The following is a 17,687-nucleotide window of genomic DNA, read 5'->3' on the forward strand; positions in this document are numbered from 1 at the left end:
GGTTTGTTCCTGACGGTCTAATGTTTCAGGACAGACATGGAGGCCACTTGTCTAATCCACATTCTAGAGCCAAACAGGTGAAGAAGATAAAACCGGAGGCTCCATGGTGAAGTCCTGGTGCTAAGAAACAGGGAAGAATGAGGGACTCTGCCCCCTGGTGGAGGTGTGCAGGGCAGGCACAGTCTGACGGGAGTAGTAGTGAGGTGGTCGTCCTCGTGTAGACGGCTGCTCCGCCTGTGATAGCCGACTCATTAAAACAAACTAAATGTTTGTGTCTCGTTGCCAGAAAGGTTTTATATTTCCAAAATATCATAGTTGATTTATTGGGAATTATATTCTTTAGAATCAGATCGCCACGGACAATGAACCAATGCCGGCATAATATCTTCCTAGCGGAGGCTCGGACTTCACTACAGGAGGTGATGAGACAAAATAGAAATTCAGCCATATTCTCAGTAGTTTTAGCATTTTTCCTCATCTAATCTCCTGTCCTTTTCTCTTTACTACATTCCTTCTGGGACGTCCGTCTGGAGGCGTCTGTAAGGATATCTTCAGGGCAGCCATTAGTCAGAAACCTCTCTTTGTAGGAGACGTGCCTGTGTATTAGGCCACATGCACACATGGAGTGTTTGGTGAGTTTTTTACCCCAGTATTTGTAAGCCAAAACCAGGAGTGGAACGGTCACATGAAAAGGGTAAGGCTGTGTTCACACAGAGGTTTTTTTTTGCATTTTTCCTGAGGATTTACCAAAAAATCTGCTCAAAAAATGCTTAAAAGAAGCTTCCCATTCATTTTAATGCATTTTGCACTTTTTGTGCATATTGATGCGTTTTTTCGTGGTAAAAAACACAGTATGTTCATTAATTTCGTGGTAAATTTCGCATTTCTGGCTATTTTCTGTGTGTCTGGGGACGTGCGGCAAAAAAACGCACGTTTTCTGGGAAGGAGTCCGGTTTTTATGCAGAAATTTTCTGCATACGTGTGCACATAGCCTAATAGAAACATTTGCACCACTTCTGCATTTCTCACCGACTCCTTGTTTTGGCTACAAATACTTTGGTAAAAAAGTCACCAAATACTCACTGTGTGCATGTGAGCTTAAAGTTCACGTCTAAGGTGCCATTCTTTCTGATCCCCCGATACTGGCAGTGTGGGAAATGTTTTATCCACTCCGGGAGACAATCATGACCAAATTATACAGAGCTGATAATATCCACATTTCTAAGTAATATGTATGATACAGTCTTGTCTGTAGGATTTTGTGAGATTGTGAGATCTAGAAATTGGACAGAAGAATAGGTCGGATTAAACACCAGACCTCACGGGGTCAATGTCAATCACCGAACATAACATTCAGCTTCATGAACAGTAACTGAGCAAATGAGAAAAAAATCACTAATAAAAAGTTTATAAAAACAAATGCAAGCGATGAAGAGGGACTCAAAATGCCCCAGTAACAAGTTTACATAAACGGGCGTGAAACGAGACCCCATCGCACAACCCCTCGTCTGCCGGTAGGTCACATCCCCAAAGGAAAAATCATTGTGGCTCTAAATAAATCTGAGGCTATGTGCACACGATGCAGATTTGCTGCTGATCCGCATTGTGATTTACAGTACAATGTAAATCAATGGGAAAAGAAAAAGATGTGTGGAATTGCTGCGGATTTAAAAAAAGTGCATGTCACTTCTTTTGTGCGGATCTGCAGCGTTTCTGGCCCCCTCCATGATAGAAATCCGTAGTGGCAAAAACTGCAGAAAATCCGCATAAAAACCGCGGCTGCGGATTCTGCCAGGAGATGTGGATTTTGTGCAGAAAATTCTGCACCACTTTTCCTACGTGTGCACATAACCTAATACCCTGGATCAAAACCCCAATCTGATCCCGGGAAAGTTCTGTTATTGTACAAATATATTTCTATGGCTTCTGCACCCAAATTAGGCTGAATATTAGAGTCTAAAGAAATTACATCTAAAGTAAAAATTACACAGTGAGATGGTTCAGATGTGACCGAATTCATCTATAAGATGGGAAGAATCCCGTGAAAGTGATGGTGATTGTGAAAGAAAGGACGGAAGAAATAAATCAGTGTAGTGGGATAAATTCCAAGTGATTGACCCGATCCCCGAAATGATGGGACGTCTGGGGATTATTAATATCTGTATGCAGGTTTGGCAAATAATAACAATGAGGTATTTGTATAGTTCTTCATTAATAACAAATCTCTGTCTCTTATGTAGAATTTCCGCCCGCTCTGCTGCTAAAATCACATTCCGATACTGGATAAATGGCAATCAGAGGAAATAGTCTGATAATGTCTTATCCCCGATATTCGCTGGGATTCAGAGGTGTTTGCAGTGAGATCCCAGATAGCGGCTCCTCCACCTTCATCAGCGGCCCTTATAATTGTATCCCCAGTGCTCCTTAACCCCTTCACGACATATGATGTACAGTTACGCCGTATGTCGGGTCCCTGCCTGTGATGGGGGATACGGACACAACGAGTGTAATACACATGTAACGCTGAGGCCGTGTTCACACTTAGTGTAGATGCTGCGTTTATTTGCTGAAGATGTGAATCCGCCTTTTTAACAGTATTTAATAGTGTAGAAAAGCTTTGATTCTGAGCTTAAAAATGCAGCAGCGTTATTTTACATGCTTTTCTTTAGGCTCCAGATAGAAGTCTATAGAGGGGAAAAAGCACCAAAACCGCAGCGTTCAGCAGGGTCTTTGGACCACAGGGGACGAAGATTTCAGGAGATCACGTTCACTTTGCTTAGACATTTAGACCATGTTCACATGTAGCAGAAATGTAGATTATTTTCTGCACAGAAATTCTGCTGTTTATCTCCAAGCAAAGTGGATGTGATTTCATGAAAATTGCGCCCCTCGGTGGCCTAATGACGCTGCTGAATTCTGCGGTTTTGGAGCTGTGTTCTTCTCTCTTGTCTTCTATGTGAAGTCTAAAAAAACACAAATAGAAAACTGCAGAAACTTTATTAAGTTCAGAATCAAAGCTTTTCTGTACTATAAAAAAAACACATTAAAAACGCGGCCTCTAGTGATGAGAGAACGTGCTCGGTAAGGTGTTATCTGAGCATGCTCGGGTGCTAACAGAGTGTCTTCAGCGTGCTCCAAATATATATCAGAGTCCCCGCAACTGTTTCACATCCGTCCTGGAGACAGCGGACAGTCCCGGCTGTCTGCTGATTGTCTCCTGCCAGGGTGGAACAAAATGGTAAATGGGTGTGGTTAGGGGTGTGGCCATGGGCGTGGTTTACCTTTGCCAGGCGCACTGTGCGCAGCATAATTTCTTCCTCTTTCTGTTCTTAAACAGTTGGGAATGCTGAACATGTGAGCGTGGCCTTAGACACAGCGGGCAGCAGTTCTCATGAAATCACATCCACGTTGTTTGCACAGTTAGGTCGTGTTCACACGTAGCAGAAATGCTGCTTTTTTCTCTGCAGAAAATCTGCTGCGTTTAACTGTCCAAGCAAAGTGGATGTGATTCCATGTGACCTCCTGTCCGCTGTGGTCTAAAGACGCTGCTGAACGCTGCAGTCTTGGGGCGTTTTATCTTTATGAGGAGCCTGAAAAAGACACAAAAGACACAGTTGTATTTCTAATGCTGATGTCGACAGTAGCATCTGTTTATTGTAGTAAAGGGTCACCCTGTTTGTCCCTATCAGCACCCCATGATTGTGATCACACGGTGCCAATGGCAGACATGATCACCCCAGGCGGAGTATATATATATATACAGTGTATACTATGCCACTCATAATCTTGGAGCAATTCATTGCCCATTACTCTGTGACGAGCTTTCCAGGTGTTTTTTATTGGCTCACCCACCATTAATGTTTGTACTTATTATGTTGGATATTTCTTCTCTTAAAAATTATTCAATAAAGATCATCAGTCACGCTTTATCCACATCTGCTTAAGGCTAGTTTCAAATTAGCGTTTTTTTGCGCAGCGCATCGTGCGCATAAAAAACGCAAAGAAAAACGCAAAACAAATGTGCGTTTTTTTTTCATCATGCGCACGCTGATGCGTTACTTGCGTTTTACATGCGTTTTTGCATGCGGTTGCGTTTTTTATGCGCATGCGTTTTTAGGTGTGACATTTCACAATAGAAAAATCCTTGACCACCAATGGGTCACCAGTGGGCGTGTGTCATTGGAATGTTTTATAGACCCTGTACTGCTGAATTCATCAGATTTTGCTGCTGTTTCCGGTGTCAAGATGGACCTGCGTCTGGATAATTTCCGCTTCAAGCTGGATCTTGACATTGCGCTGTCTCAGGCGTATGTCTTTTGTTGCCAGCAAGAAAGGGAGAGGGACAGACGGCAGCGGCGTAGGTTTTGGAGGCATCCAATCATCGAACTCCGGCCAAGCCGTGGAGCATATCACACGCTGTACAGCGAGCTACAGGAAAACCCGGAGAAATTTGCTGACTATACACGGATGTCCCAGGAAAGCTTCCTTGACTTGCTGGGTATGGTTGAAGGAAACATCCGGAGAAGGGACACTCAGCTCCGGCGTGCCATTCCTCCCGAAGAAAGGCTCCTTGTCACCTTACGGTATGTATGTTGTTATGTTTGCATAATTTTTTTGGCTTTTTTTTTTTTTTTTTTGTCCAAAAAATTTGGTTTTTTTTGGCTATTGAATTTGAACATTATTTTTGGGAAATTGCTTTTTTGCATAATGGTTTTTCTTCTGTCATGTACTAATCCCAAGCCTTTATAAAATGTTTTTTTGCTATGTTGTATTAAAAAAACATGCAAAATAGTTAGGCCATGTACTTTTTTATTTTCAGTGTTTTTAGTAATACTCAAGACAGAAATACAATTATTTTTTCTTTTTATGTTTGGCAGGTTCCTGGCAACTGGAGAGAGTCTTTCATCCCTGCATTTCCAGTACCGGCTGGGAATCTCTACTTTATCCGGGATTGTTGCCGACACCTGCAGGGCTCTGTGGGATGTTCTGTGTCCGGAGTTTCTGCCATTGCCCACTGCCGAAAAGTGGCTTCAAATATCGGACAAATTCTGGGCAGTCTGCAATTTCCCGAACTGCCTAGGAGCGGTGGACGGGAAGCACATCCGCATCACAAAACCCGCAAGAAGTGGCTCCGAGTACTACAACTACAAGAAGTACTTTTCCACAGTCCTAATGGCCATTGCGGATGCAGACTGCCGGTTTGTGGCGGTGGACATAGGGGCATTCGGACGGGGCAACGATTCCCAGACTTTTAAGAACTCTGATATGGGCTGGAGGTTGTACGCCAACCATTTCAATTTTCCACTGGCACGGCCTCTTCCCCAAACCCAAACTCCACCACTGCCATTTGTAGTGGTTGGGGATGAGGCATTTCAGATGTGCCCAAACCTGCTGAAGCCGTACTCCAGCCGTGACTTGGACCACCGCAAGAAAATTTTCAACTACAGGCTTACGAGGGCTCGCAGGACTGTAGAGTGCGCCTTTGGCATTCTAGTGTCCAGATGGCGAATTCTCAGCACCGCCATCAATCTCAAAATGGAAACAGTAGATGAGGTGGTGAAGGCATGCGTGGTTCTCCACAATTTTGTTATGGCAAAGGAGCGGCCGAACTTTGACATGGATGAGCCTGCTGCCAACCCAGATTTTACTCAGCACCCTCTTCGGTCCTCAGTCGAAGTTGCCCAAATGAGGGACCAATTTGCGGACTACTTTTTATCCGATGTTGGTCGTGTAGCATGGCAGGATCAAATGGTTTAATAGTTTTCTTGTTTGTTAAAAATAAAATACATGGTTTTTTATACCTGTACCCAGTGTACTGTGTCTTAATAAACTCCACTACTCATCTGCCCAGGTTAAATTGAAGAAAGGGAAACCACCATAAAAAAAATAAATATATGAAGCATTCCTAGTTCCCTCACAATCTCCTCATGAAATTACCTAATTTCCGGTCAGCTTCCAGCACATCACTTCCGGTGGACCGTCATGTGTGAGTTTTAAAATGCTCCTCTGGGCTCCACCGTGTACTCCTGGGTCCGTGGGAAAAGCCCACTTTGTATGCTTCGTACACACTTGGCTCTGCTCCGTACATCCAGTACACATATGGCTCCACTCCGTACACACGACTCCGGTCCGTACACCCCGTACACACGTGGCTCCACTCCGTACACCAAGTACACACACGGCTCCAGTCCGTACACCTCGTACACGTGCGGCTCTGCTCCATACACACGGCTCTGCTCCGTACACCTTGTACACATGGCTCCGCTGTGTACACCTCGTACACACACGGCTCCGCTCTGTACACCTCGTACACACACGGCTCCTCTCCGTACACCTCGTACACACGCGGCTCCGCTCCGTACACTTCGTACACACGCGATTCCGCTCCGTACACCTCATACACACACTGCTCCGCTCCGTACACCTCATACACATACGGCTCGACTCCACTCCGTACACCTCGTACACACACGGCTCCGCTCCGTACACCTCGTACACACACGGCTCCGCTCCGTACACCTTGTACTCACGGCTCCGCTCCGTACACCTCATACTCACGGCTCCGCTCCGTACACATGCGGCTCCGCTCCGTACACCTTGTACACACACGGCTCTGCTCCGTACACCTCGTACATATTCGGCTCTGCTCCGGACACCTCGTACACACGGCTCTGCTCAGTACACCTCGTACACACACTGCTCTGCTCCGTACACCTCGTACACACACGGCTCTGCTCCGTACACCTCGTACACACACGGCTCTGCTCCGTACACCTCGTACACACACGGCTCTGCTCCGTACACCTCGTACACACACGGCTCTGCTCCGTACACCTCGTACACACACGGCTCTGCTCCGTACACCTCGTACACACACGGCTCTGCTCCGTACACCTCGTACACACACGGCTCTGCTCCGTACACCTCGTACACACACGGCTCTGCTCCGTACACCTCGTACACACACGGCTCTGCTCCGTACACCTCGTACACACACGGCTCTGCTCCGTACACCTCGTACACACACGGCTCTGCTCCGTACACCTCGTACACACACGGCTCCGCTCCGTACACCTCGTACACACACGGCTCCGCTCCGTACACCTCGTACACACACGGCTCCGCTCCGTACACCTCGTACACACACGGCTCCGCTCCGTACACCTCGTACACACACGGCTCCGCTCCGTACACCTCGTACACACACGGCTCCGCTCCGTACACCTCGTACACACACGGCTCCGCTCCGTACACCTCGTACACACACGGCTCCGCTCAGTACACCTCGTACACACACGGCTCCGCTCAGTACACCTCGTACACACACGGCTCCGCTCCGTACACCTCGTACACACACGGCTCCGCTCCGTACACCTCGTACACACACGGCTCCGCTCCGTACACCTCGTACACACACGGCTCCGCTCCGTACACCTCGTACACACACGGCTCCGCTCAGTACACCTCGTACACACGCGGCTCTGCTCCGTACACCTCGTATACACGCGGCTCTGCTCCGTACACCTCGTAGACACGCGGCTCTGCTCCGTACACCTCGTACACACGCGGCTCCGCTCCGTACACCTCGTACACACGCTGCTCTGCTCCGTACACCTCGTACACACGCTGCTCTGCTCCGTACACCTCGTACACACACGGCTCCGCTCCGTACACCTTGTACACACACGGCTCCGCTCAGTACACCTCGTACACACGCGGCTCTGCTCCGTACATCTCGTATACACGCGGCTCTGCTCCGTACACCTCGTAGACACGCGGCTCTGCTCTGTACACCTCGTACACACGCGGCTCTGCTCTGTACACCTCGTACACACGCGGCTCTGCTCTGTACACCTCGTACACACGCGGCTCTGCTACATCTACCCTGTAAACCCCTCCTGACCCCACACATAATTCTCTCATCCAGCACCACAACACCAGCACAGCAGAGTCCTGCAGACACCATGAGGCAAGGCTGAGCGCACAGGACCTGTGATGAGGTCACAGGAGGGGCGGAGTCAATGGTCACATGATCAGGGGTCTGGACAAAGGCTACTGATCATGTGACTTTTTTTAAACAGCAGAAAAAAAGGCAGCAACACTTACCTGCCCAGGTCTAAGAACAAATGCACTGCAGGGTGCAGCCAGCCCATAAAGCAAGATGTCAGCAACACAGGTACAAAATACCAGATTAACAGCCACTCTCCACCTACCCATTCCTGGAGGGGGCGACTGCCCAGTATAAAACTGCACAATAAAGGCCGGCATAGGGCGCTGTTCACACAAGGGAACTACACTGTGTCTGGCTCACAGCCTATTAGTCACGCCCCTACTATTCGACTAGGCGGGCTGGCCAGCACACCCTCAATGCATCCCAGTGTGAACACCCCTCATACGGGAACAAACGTGTTTGGGCTCGGCTGCACTCTGAAAATTAATATAGTGCAATAAGTACACAATTAGTGAGGTATTAGCTGATATTTTGGCCAAAATACTTGAGCCCGTAAATTGCGCCAAAGTTCCTCATGCTTACGGGTCCCTACATTAAACTAGTTATGTGACCCCCCCTGACTCCTCCCCTCCTGTGACCTCATCACAGGTCCTGTGTACAGAGAAGGGAGCAGGCAAGCGACGCTGTGGGTGGCTGCAGGGAGGTCTCATGCTAGGGCGAGGATGGGGTGCGTGGCGGCTCATCTCCCTGCAGTGCGGGACAGAAATATCCCGGGAGGGTTGGAAACTATAACCGCCGTGCACACAGAGGGCCGGCGGCAGGAACAACAGCCAGGCCAGTGGCCACATCAGCGGGCAAGCGGCCAGATGAACGGGCGCTGCCGCCCGCGGCCCACATGACAGCGGCCCAGCGGGTAAATGCCCGGTTGGGCATATTACCAATCCGGGCCTGGGCTGGAGCATTAGTTCAGCCTCCTGCACATCGGAGCTCTGGACTCCCCCGGTGCAGGAGCTGCAGTACGGCCGCAGTGGATGGGGGCACATCGGGGGTCCGGAGCGCCGCTGTGCAGGGTAAACAGGGAGGGGACAGAGCACTAAATCAGATCTGTGGCCCCTTCATTCTCAGGGTCTGTGACATATGGAAAGTATAGACCATAAATATATAAAAGGTACAAATTCTACGTACAGGACTCTCATCTCCACCAATCAGCTCTTCGTCTGTGGCCCTTGAGGAGTTTCTGTTGTATTTTTGCTGAATAATAAATGCAGCGTCTTGGACTATGTTCACACAGTGGGTTTTTTCTCCACAGGCACAATCTGCTCTCCTGGCAGTAAGAATCTTGTTTAAAAATCAGGTCTTGTATAGTTTTTGTTGCTTTTTTTCCTGTGTTTTTGTACATTTGTCTCTTGTGCATGCTGATAAAGTTTAGTGCATAAAAAAAAAATGGAAAATGCTGAGACGTGACCGGCTGCATCCTGCAAAATCCGAGGTATTCCCCAAAACACTGAGGACACAGACCGAGCCGTGTGCAGGAGATTTCTGACATCTCATAGACTTTGCTGGGACAGTAAAAGCTAAAATTTGCATAAGAAAACGAAGAAAAAACATAATGTGAACATAGCCTTACAGTTGTAGCAAAGTGGATGAGATTTATGGAGATTTCTTCCCCTCTATGCTCCTTTTTTGCGCAGAGTAATCTGCCCGTTTCCACACTGTGAAGTCCTGGTGCAAAGAAACAGGGAAGAATGAGGGACTCTGCCCCCTGGTGGAGGTGTGCAGGGCAGGCACAATCTGACGGGAGTAGTAGTGAGGTGATCGTCCTCGTGTAGACGGCTGCTCCACCTGGAAAGCTGACTTATTAATACAATGGCGAGGCCAAACATGAGAATAAGTGTTCTGGTCCCGCTGCAAGATACGGTTTATATTTCCTAAATATTATATTTGATTTCTTGGGAATAAAGTTCTTTAGAATCCGATCACCACGGATACGGAACCAATGCCGGCATAATATCTTCCTAGCGGAGGCTCGGCCTTCACTACAGGAGGTGATGAGACAAAATTGAAATTCAGCCATATTCTCAGTAGTTTTAGCATTTTTTCCTCATCTAATCTCCTGTCCTTTTCTTTTTACTACATTCCTTCTGGGACGTCCGTCTGGAGGCGTCTGTAAGGATATCTTCAGGGCAGCCATTAGTCAGAAACCTCTCTTTGTAGGAGACGTGACGTATATTAGGCCACATCTAAGGTGCCATTCCTTCTGATCCCCCAATACTGGCAGTGTGGGACATGTTTTATCCACTCCAGGAGACAACACCTCCAAATTCCAGAAAGCTGCTAATATCCACATTTCTAAGTAATATGTATGATGCAATCTTGTCTGTAGGATCTTGTGAGATTGTGACATCTAGAAATGAGAGAGAATAGTTCGGATTAAACACCAGACCTCGCGGGGTCAGTGTCAATCACGGAACACAACATCCAGCTTCATGAACAGTAACTGAGCAAATGAGAAATAAATCATCAATAAAAGGTTTATAAAAACAGATGCGAACGATGAAGAGGGACTCAAAATGCCCCAGTAACAAGTTTACATAACCGGGCGTGAAACGAGACCCCATCGCACAACCCCTCGTCTGCCGGTAGATCACATCCCCAAACAGGACTGCCACTAGGAATTTTGGGGCCCCATACTGGCAAAATTTTCAGGGCCCCATTGAGACTCCACCCCTCAAACTGTCCACAGTCCCACTGCTCTCTCTTGGAAAAACTCCACTTCTCACCTATCACACATTAACAGTTCCCATCACCAGATCACACATGTAGTCGGCAGCTTTTGCTTTGGACAAAAGATTTTTTTAAGCCGCCAACATAACAGGGTAGACTCTTTTGGCCGGGCTCTACTCTACTGTAACCTATTAAATATTTGTTAAAATATGCAATACACTGTAGGTATATTTTTATTTATTTTTCAATTTTTAAAATGACCAATAATATCACATACAAGGAACAAATACCGCTACACCATGACCAGACCACATATTACCACCACATAGTGACCTATAATACCACATACAAGGAACAAATATCACCACACCATGACAAGACCACATATTACTACCATAGTGACCGAATAATATCATATACAAGGAACAAATACCACCGCACCATGCCCAGACCACATATTACCACCATAGTGACAGAATAATATCATATACAAGGAACAAATATCACCGCACCATGCCCAGACCACATATTACCACCAAAGTGACCAAATAATAGCACACACAAGGGACAAATATCACCGCACCATGGCCAGACCACATATTATCACCACATGGTGACTGAATACTACAATACTGATCATTAATAAAAAAACATAATACTATCATCATAAGTGCCATTATACACAGGAGATCTTTATTTAGTATGCAGTGTCTGTGTACAGGTAATATAGTGATCAATGACATTATACACAGGAGCTCTGTATATAATGTACAGGTAACACAGTGATCACTGGTGACATTATACACAGGACCTCTGTATATATAGTATACAATGTATAGTGTCAGTGAACAGGTAACACACTAACTCACCAGAGACGTCTCTAGGTGAAGTCCTTCATCCTTGCTTTTCATCTTTCATCCAGCACAGACCGCCATCACATCTTTCAGCCAGGACTTGTCTCTGCAGGAAATAACACAGTTATCTAGAGCTCCGCTTGCAGAAAACATTACTTATTTTTTCCCAACTTCTGCATTACACCACATGAAGAAAAAAAGGCGACATAGTGTCGATCTGCACAGTAACAGGACCGCCTCCCATTTAAAACAGTATCCTCAAAAAATTAAATACATCACTGCAGTAATAATATCCCTTAATTAGCCCCTATGGTAATAATATCCCCCATCCTGACCCCCGTGTGTCTCATTCCTGGCTTTAGCCATATGTTCTCCCATCGCGCCCTCATGAGTATCCATTCTGCCCCCATATGATCTCCATCGTATCTATCCTGGCCCATGATCCTGTGTGATCTGTGTCCAATCATGCCCCGTATCTCCATTCTGCCCCAGTCCAGCATTCTGCCCCATGTTCACCATTCTGCCCCATGTTCAGCATTCTACCCCAGTCTCCAGCATTCTGCCCCATGTCCACCATTCTGCCTGCAGTCCAGCATTCTGCCCCAGTCTCCAGCATTCTGCCCCATGTCCAGCATTCTGCCCCAGTCTCCAGCATTCTGCCTCTGTCTCCAGCATTCTGCCCCCATGTCCAGCATTCTGCCCCCAGTCCAGCATTCTGCCCCATATCCAGCATTCTGCCCCATGTCCAGCATTCTGCCCCAGTCTCCAGCATTCTGCCTCTGTCTCCAGCATTCTGCCCCCATGTGCAGCATTCTGCCCCATGTCCAGCATTCTGCCCCAATCCAGCATTCTGCCCCATGTTCACCATTCTGCCCCAGTCCAGCATTCTGCCCCATGTTCACCATTCTGCCCCAGTCCAGCATTCTGCCCCATGTTCACCATTCTGCCCCATGTTCACCATTCTGCCCCATTCTCTAGCATTCTGCCCCATATCCAGCATTCTGCCCCATGTCCAGCATTCTGCCCCAGTCTCCAGCATTCTGCCCCATGTCCAGCATTCTGCCCCAGTCCAGCATTCTGCCCCCATGTCCAGCATTCTGCCCCAGTCTCCAGCATTCTGCCCCAGTCTCCAGCATTCTGCCCCAGTCCAGCATTCTGCCCCATGTCCAGCATTCTGCCCCATATCCAGCATTCTGCCCCATGTCCAGCATTCTGCCCCAGTCTCCAGCATTCTGCCTCTGTCTCCAGCATTCTGCCCCCATGTGCAGCATTCTGCCCCATGTCCAGCATTCTGCCCCAGTCCAGCATTCTGCCCCAGTCCAGCATTCAGCCCCATGTTCAGCATTCTGCCCCATATCCAGCATTCTGCCCCAGTCCAGCATTCTGCCCCAGTCCAGCATTCAGCCCCATGTTCAGCATTCTGCCCCATGTCCAGCATTCTGCCCCATGTTCAGCATTCTGCCCAGAGTCCAGCATTCTGCCCCAGTCCAGCATTCTGCCCCCGGGCCCCCTGGATCGCCGCTGTAAAAAAAAAAAAAAAAAGTTCTCCTTACCTGGCCGCGCTCCAGCGGCGGGCGAGGCTCAGTCCCTCCACGCTGCAGCGCGCTCTAGCCGGCGACTAACACTGATGTCAGACGCCAGATATGTGCGCGCTGCGGCTGACGTCAGCTGCCAGCCTCCGATTGGCTGTCAACTGTTCACTATAGGGCCCGCATGTCAATAGAGTTTAGCTGCCGCCTGCAGTGCCGCTAGCCAGGGCCCGGTTTATCTGCCGGTAGGGGCCCGGTGAGCAGAGGAGACCGGGCCCCATACGCCAGTCAGGGCAGTAATGCCCTGATGGCGGCCCTGTCCACAAAGGAAAAATCATTGTGGTTCTAAATAAATCTAATACCCTGGATCAAAACCCCAATCTGGCCCCGGGAAAGTTCTGTTATTGTACAAATATATTTCTATGGCTTCTCCACACAAATTAGGCTGAATATTAGAGTCTAAAGAATTTACATCTAAAGTGAAAATTACACCGTGAGATGTTCAGATGTGACCGAATTCATCTATAAGATGGGAAGAATCCCGTGAAAGAAAGGACTGGAGAAATAAATCGGTGTAGTGGGATAAATTCCAAGTGATTGACCCGATCCCCGAAATGATGGGACGTCTGGGGATTATTAATATCTGTATGCAGGTTTGGCAAATAATAACAATGAGGTATTTGTATAGTTCTTTATTAATAACAAATCTCTGTCTCTTATGTAGAATTTCCGCCCGCTCTGCTGCTAAAATCACATTCCGATACTGGATAAATGGCAATCAGAGGAAATAGTCTGATAATAATATGTTAGCGCTATATAAAAATAAAGATTATTATTATTATTATTATTATAATGTCTTATCCCCGATATTCGCTGGGATTCAGAGGTGTTTGCAGTGAGATCCCAGATAGCGGCTCCTCCACCTTCATCAGCGGCCCTTATAATTGTATCCCCAGTGCTCCTTAACCCCTTCACGACATATGATGTACAGTTACGCCGTATGTCGGGTCCCTGCCTGTGATGGGGGATACGGACACAACGAGTGTAATACACATGTAACGCTGAGGCCGTGTTCACACTTAGTGTAGATGCTGCGTTTATTTGCTGAAGATGTGAATCCGCCTTTTTAACAGTTTTTAATAGTGTAGAAAAGCTTTGATTCTGAGCTTAAAAATGCAGCAGCGTTATTTTACATGCTTTTCTTTAGGCTCCAGATAGAAGTCTATAGAGGGGAAAAAGCACCAAAACCGCAGAGTTCAGCAGGGTCTTTGGACCACAGGGGACGAAGATTTCAGGAGATCACATTCACTTTGCTCAGACATTTAGACCATGTTCCCATGTAGCAGAAATGTAGATTTTCTTTCTGCACAGAAATTCTGCTGTTTATCTCCAAGCAAAGTGGATGTGATTTCATGAAAATTGCGCCCCCCGGTGGCCTAATGACGCTGCTGAATTCTGCAGATTTTGGAGCGGTTTTCTTCTCTCTCGTCTTCTATGTGTAGCCTAAAAAAACACAAGTAGAAAACTGCAGATACTTTATTAAGTGCAGAATCAAAGCTTTTCTGTACTATAAAAAACACATTAAAAGCGCGGCCTCTAGTGATGAGAGAACGTGCTCGGTAAGGTGTTATCTGAGCATGCTCGGGTGCTAACAGAGTGTCTTCAGCGCGCTCCAAATATATATTAGAGTCTCCGCAGCTGTTAGACAACCACAAGACATGCTGGGAATGCCCGTTTGTTAGACAGCCGACCTGGAGACAGCGGACAGTCCTGGCTGTCTACTGATTGTCTCCTGCCAGGGTAGAATGAAATGGTAAATGGGCGTGGTTAGGGGTGTGGTCATGGGCGTGGTTAGGGGTGTGACCATGGGCGTGGTCAAACTTTTCACAGCACACTGTGCGCACTGCGTTTTTTGATTTCCATTGAATACATTGGCACTGTGCACACGCTGCGGATCTGTAGCAGTTTCTGCTGCGGTGTACAGCACCTTTATATGCAATGGGAAAAAAACTGCAGTGCACACGGTGCGGATTTTTCCGCGGTTTGAAAACAGCAGCATGTCACGTCTTTGTGCGGAATCCGCAGTGGTTTCACTCCTTCTCCATTGCAGAGGTGGGAAACCGCAGGGGAAAACCACAGGCTAATCCGCAACATGTGCACACAGCCTAAGTGTGACTCAGCAGTGAGCACAACCGAGGAGCTGTAGGGGTTAATGATCCTGCACAGACTCTCCGCTTTCCTACTGGGAGGAAACTTTTCCACTTTCAGTTCCTGCTCTTTCCCACTACAATGGCGTCTGCGGAGCTGAGGGACGAGCTGAACTGCTCCATCTGCCTGAGCCTCTATACAGATCCCGTATCCCTGAGATGTGGACACAACTTCTGCCGCTCGTGTATTGTGAGTGTGCTGGATGCCCAGGAGGCGGCTGGAGGGTATTCCTGTCCTGACTGCAGAGCGGAATATCTGGAGCGTCCGGCCCTGGAGAAGAGCCGAAAGCTGAGGAACATAGTGGAGCGTTTCTCATCTACTCAGCCTGATATGGAGGAGACCAGGATCTTCTGTACTTACTGTACAAAGTCTCCTGTACTGGCAGTAAGGACATGTCTGCAGTGTGAGACCTCCATGTGTGAGGAACATCTCACAGCCCATAACAAGTCGGTGAATCACAATCTCATTGAACCAACAGTGTCGTTTAAGGGTCAGAAATGCTCCACACACAAGGAGGTGCTGAAATATTACTGTCCTGTAGACGCCGCCTGTATCTGTGTGTCCTGCTGGGTGGCCGGAGAACACAGGGGACATTACGTGGAGCTACTGGATGAGGCCTCTGAGAAGAAGAAGGAGAAACTAAAGGAATATCTGAATGATCTGAACCCACAAAAAACAGTTATTCAGACAAGAGTCCAGAATCTGCAGGATCGTAAAAGAAAGATCCAGGAGAAAGCCTCCGATAAGACGAAGAACATCAGTAAGAGATTTATGGATATCAAGGAGCAACTGGAAATGGCAGAAAAGAAAGTTCTGAGCGAGGTCTCCAGGCAGGAGGAGAAGATTGTGTCCAAGATATCTGATCTGATCAAGAAGCTGGAAATACAGGAGGACGAGCTGTCCAGGAAGATGTGTCACGTGGAGGAGATGTGTCGTGTCACCGACCCAATAAGACTCTTAGAAGAAAGTGACATTACAGTATGTAGTCATGGAGGTGATAAGGACACCGGGGGAGATGGTGGAGAGGTCAGTTCTGAGGAGGATCTGGATGAGGTTCTGATCTCACTGACCTTACTCCGATCTATGAGGGATATTGTCACCAATGTAACATCAGAGCTCGGGGTCCATGTCCCAGACATATTGCTGGATGTGGACACTGCTCATAGAAGGGTGAAGATATCAGAAGATCTGAAAACAGCAACAGATTCAGATAACAAACAGGTGAGGCCAGAATCACCAGGGAGATTTGTGACTTATTCCCAAGTCTTAAGCAGATGTGGTCTCTCCTCAGGACGACATTACTGGGAGGTAGAGAGGAACCAGATAGGAGACTGTTCTATCGGATTGTCCTATCCAACTATAGAAAAGGAAGGAGATAAGTCTGCTATTGGATGTAATGATAAATCTTGGTGTTTGTGTAGGTATGATGAGGAATATAATGTATGGCACAACTCCGATGTATTATCCCTCAGTGTAGAGCCAACATGTCCAACACTTGGTATCTTCTTAGACTATGAGGCCGGGTGTCTGTCCTTCTATGAGCTGTGTGACCCCATCAGACACTTACACACCTTCACCGCCTCCTTCACTGAACCCCTACATGTTATCATCTATGTGGATTATGGGGCCTCTGTTACAATAAGAAGCTGAGGCCGATGTCGTCCTCGTCACATTATAATGACATTATTCCTTGTCACATGGACACATCTGTATATAGTGAGTTATCAGCGGGACCCTCTAATAATACAATGTATATGGCGGAGTCATGGGGGGATTGTTCCTATTGTTTTTTCCTCTTCCCTGTAGATCAGATGCAGAATCAATGATTGAGCAGAATGTAAATATTAATGGGTGAATTGTCCTGAGACTGGTAGTTGTTATTCAGTAAAGGGTTAATCCTATCTGATACAGTGCTGGGATATGTCAGCACTCTCTGACTCCCGGGACCCCCACCGATCCTGAGAATAAAGGGGCTGCAGCATTAGTTCAGCCTCCTGCACATCGGAGCTCTGGACTCCCCCGGTGCAGGAGCTGCAGTACGGCCGCAGTGGATGGGGAGCACATCGGGGTCCGGAGCGCCGCTGTGCAGGGGAAACAGGGAGGGGATGCAGCACTAAATCAGCTCTGTGGCCCCTTCATTCTCAGGGTCTGTGACATATGGAAAGTATAGACCATAAATATATAAAAGGTACAAAATCTACATAGAGGACTCTCGCCTCCACCAATCAGCTCTTCGTCTGTGGCCCTTGAGGAGTTTCTGTTGTATTTTTGCTGATTAAAAAATGCAGCGTCTTGGACTATGTTCACACATTCAGTGTTTTTCCTCCACAGGCACAATCTGCTCTCCTGGCAGTAAGAAACTTGCAGGTTTTGCTTAGTTTTTGTTGTTTTTTTTCCTGTGTTTTTGTGCATTTATTTCTT

At 47.5% G+C, this 17,687-nt stretch overlaps 1 protein-coding gene across 1 annotated transcript; it reads left to right on the forward strand.

Moving 5' to 3' along the window:
- Positions 1-15,329: 15,329 nt before the first annotated feature.
- On the forward strand, positions 15,330-17,032 carry LOC141050679 (E3 ubiquitin/ISG15 ligase TRIM25-like). Its single transcript, XM_073547278.1, has one exon. The coding sequence runs from the start codon at positions 15,348-15,350 to the stop codon at positions 16,914-16,916; it is 1,569 nt and encodes a 522-aa protein (XP_073403379.1). The 5' UTR covers positions 15,330-15,347; the 3' UTR covers positions 16,917-17,032.
- Positions 17,033-17,687: the final 655 nt, after the last annotated feature.

This window comes from Dendrobates tinctorius, unplaced genomic scaffold (assembly GCF_039654945.1).
Source record: "Dendrobates tinctorius isolate UK_male_01 unplaced genomic scaffold, ASM3965494v1 ptg000152l, whole genome shotgun sequence".
Lineage (NCBI taxonomy): Eukaryota > Metazoa > Chordata > Amphibia > Anura > Dendrobatidae > Dendrobates > Dendrobates tinctorius.

Bases quoted from the DNA above. Each gene is read 5' to 3' on its own strand.
- LOC141050679 (XM_073547278.1), top strand. From the start codon at position 15,348: ATGGCGTCTGCGGAGCTGAGGGACGAGCTGAACTGCTCCATCTGCCTG.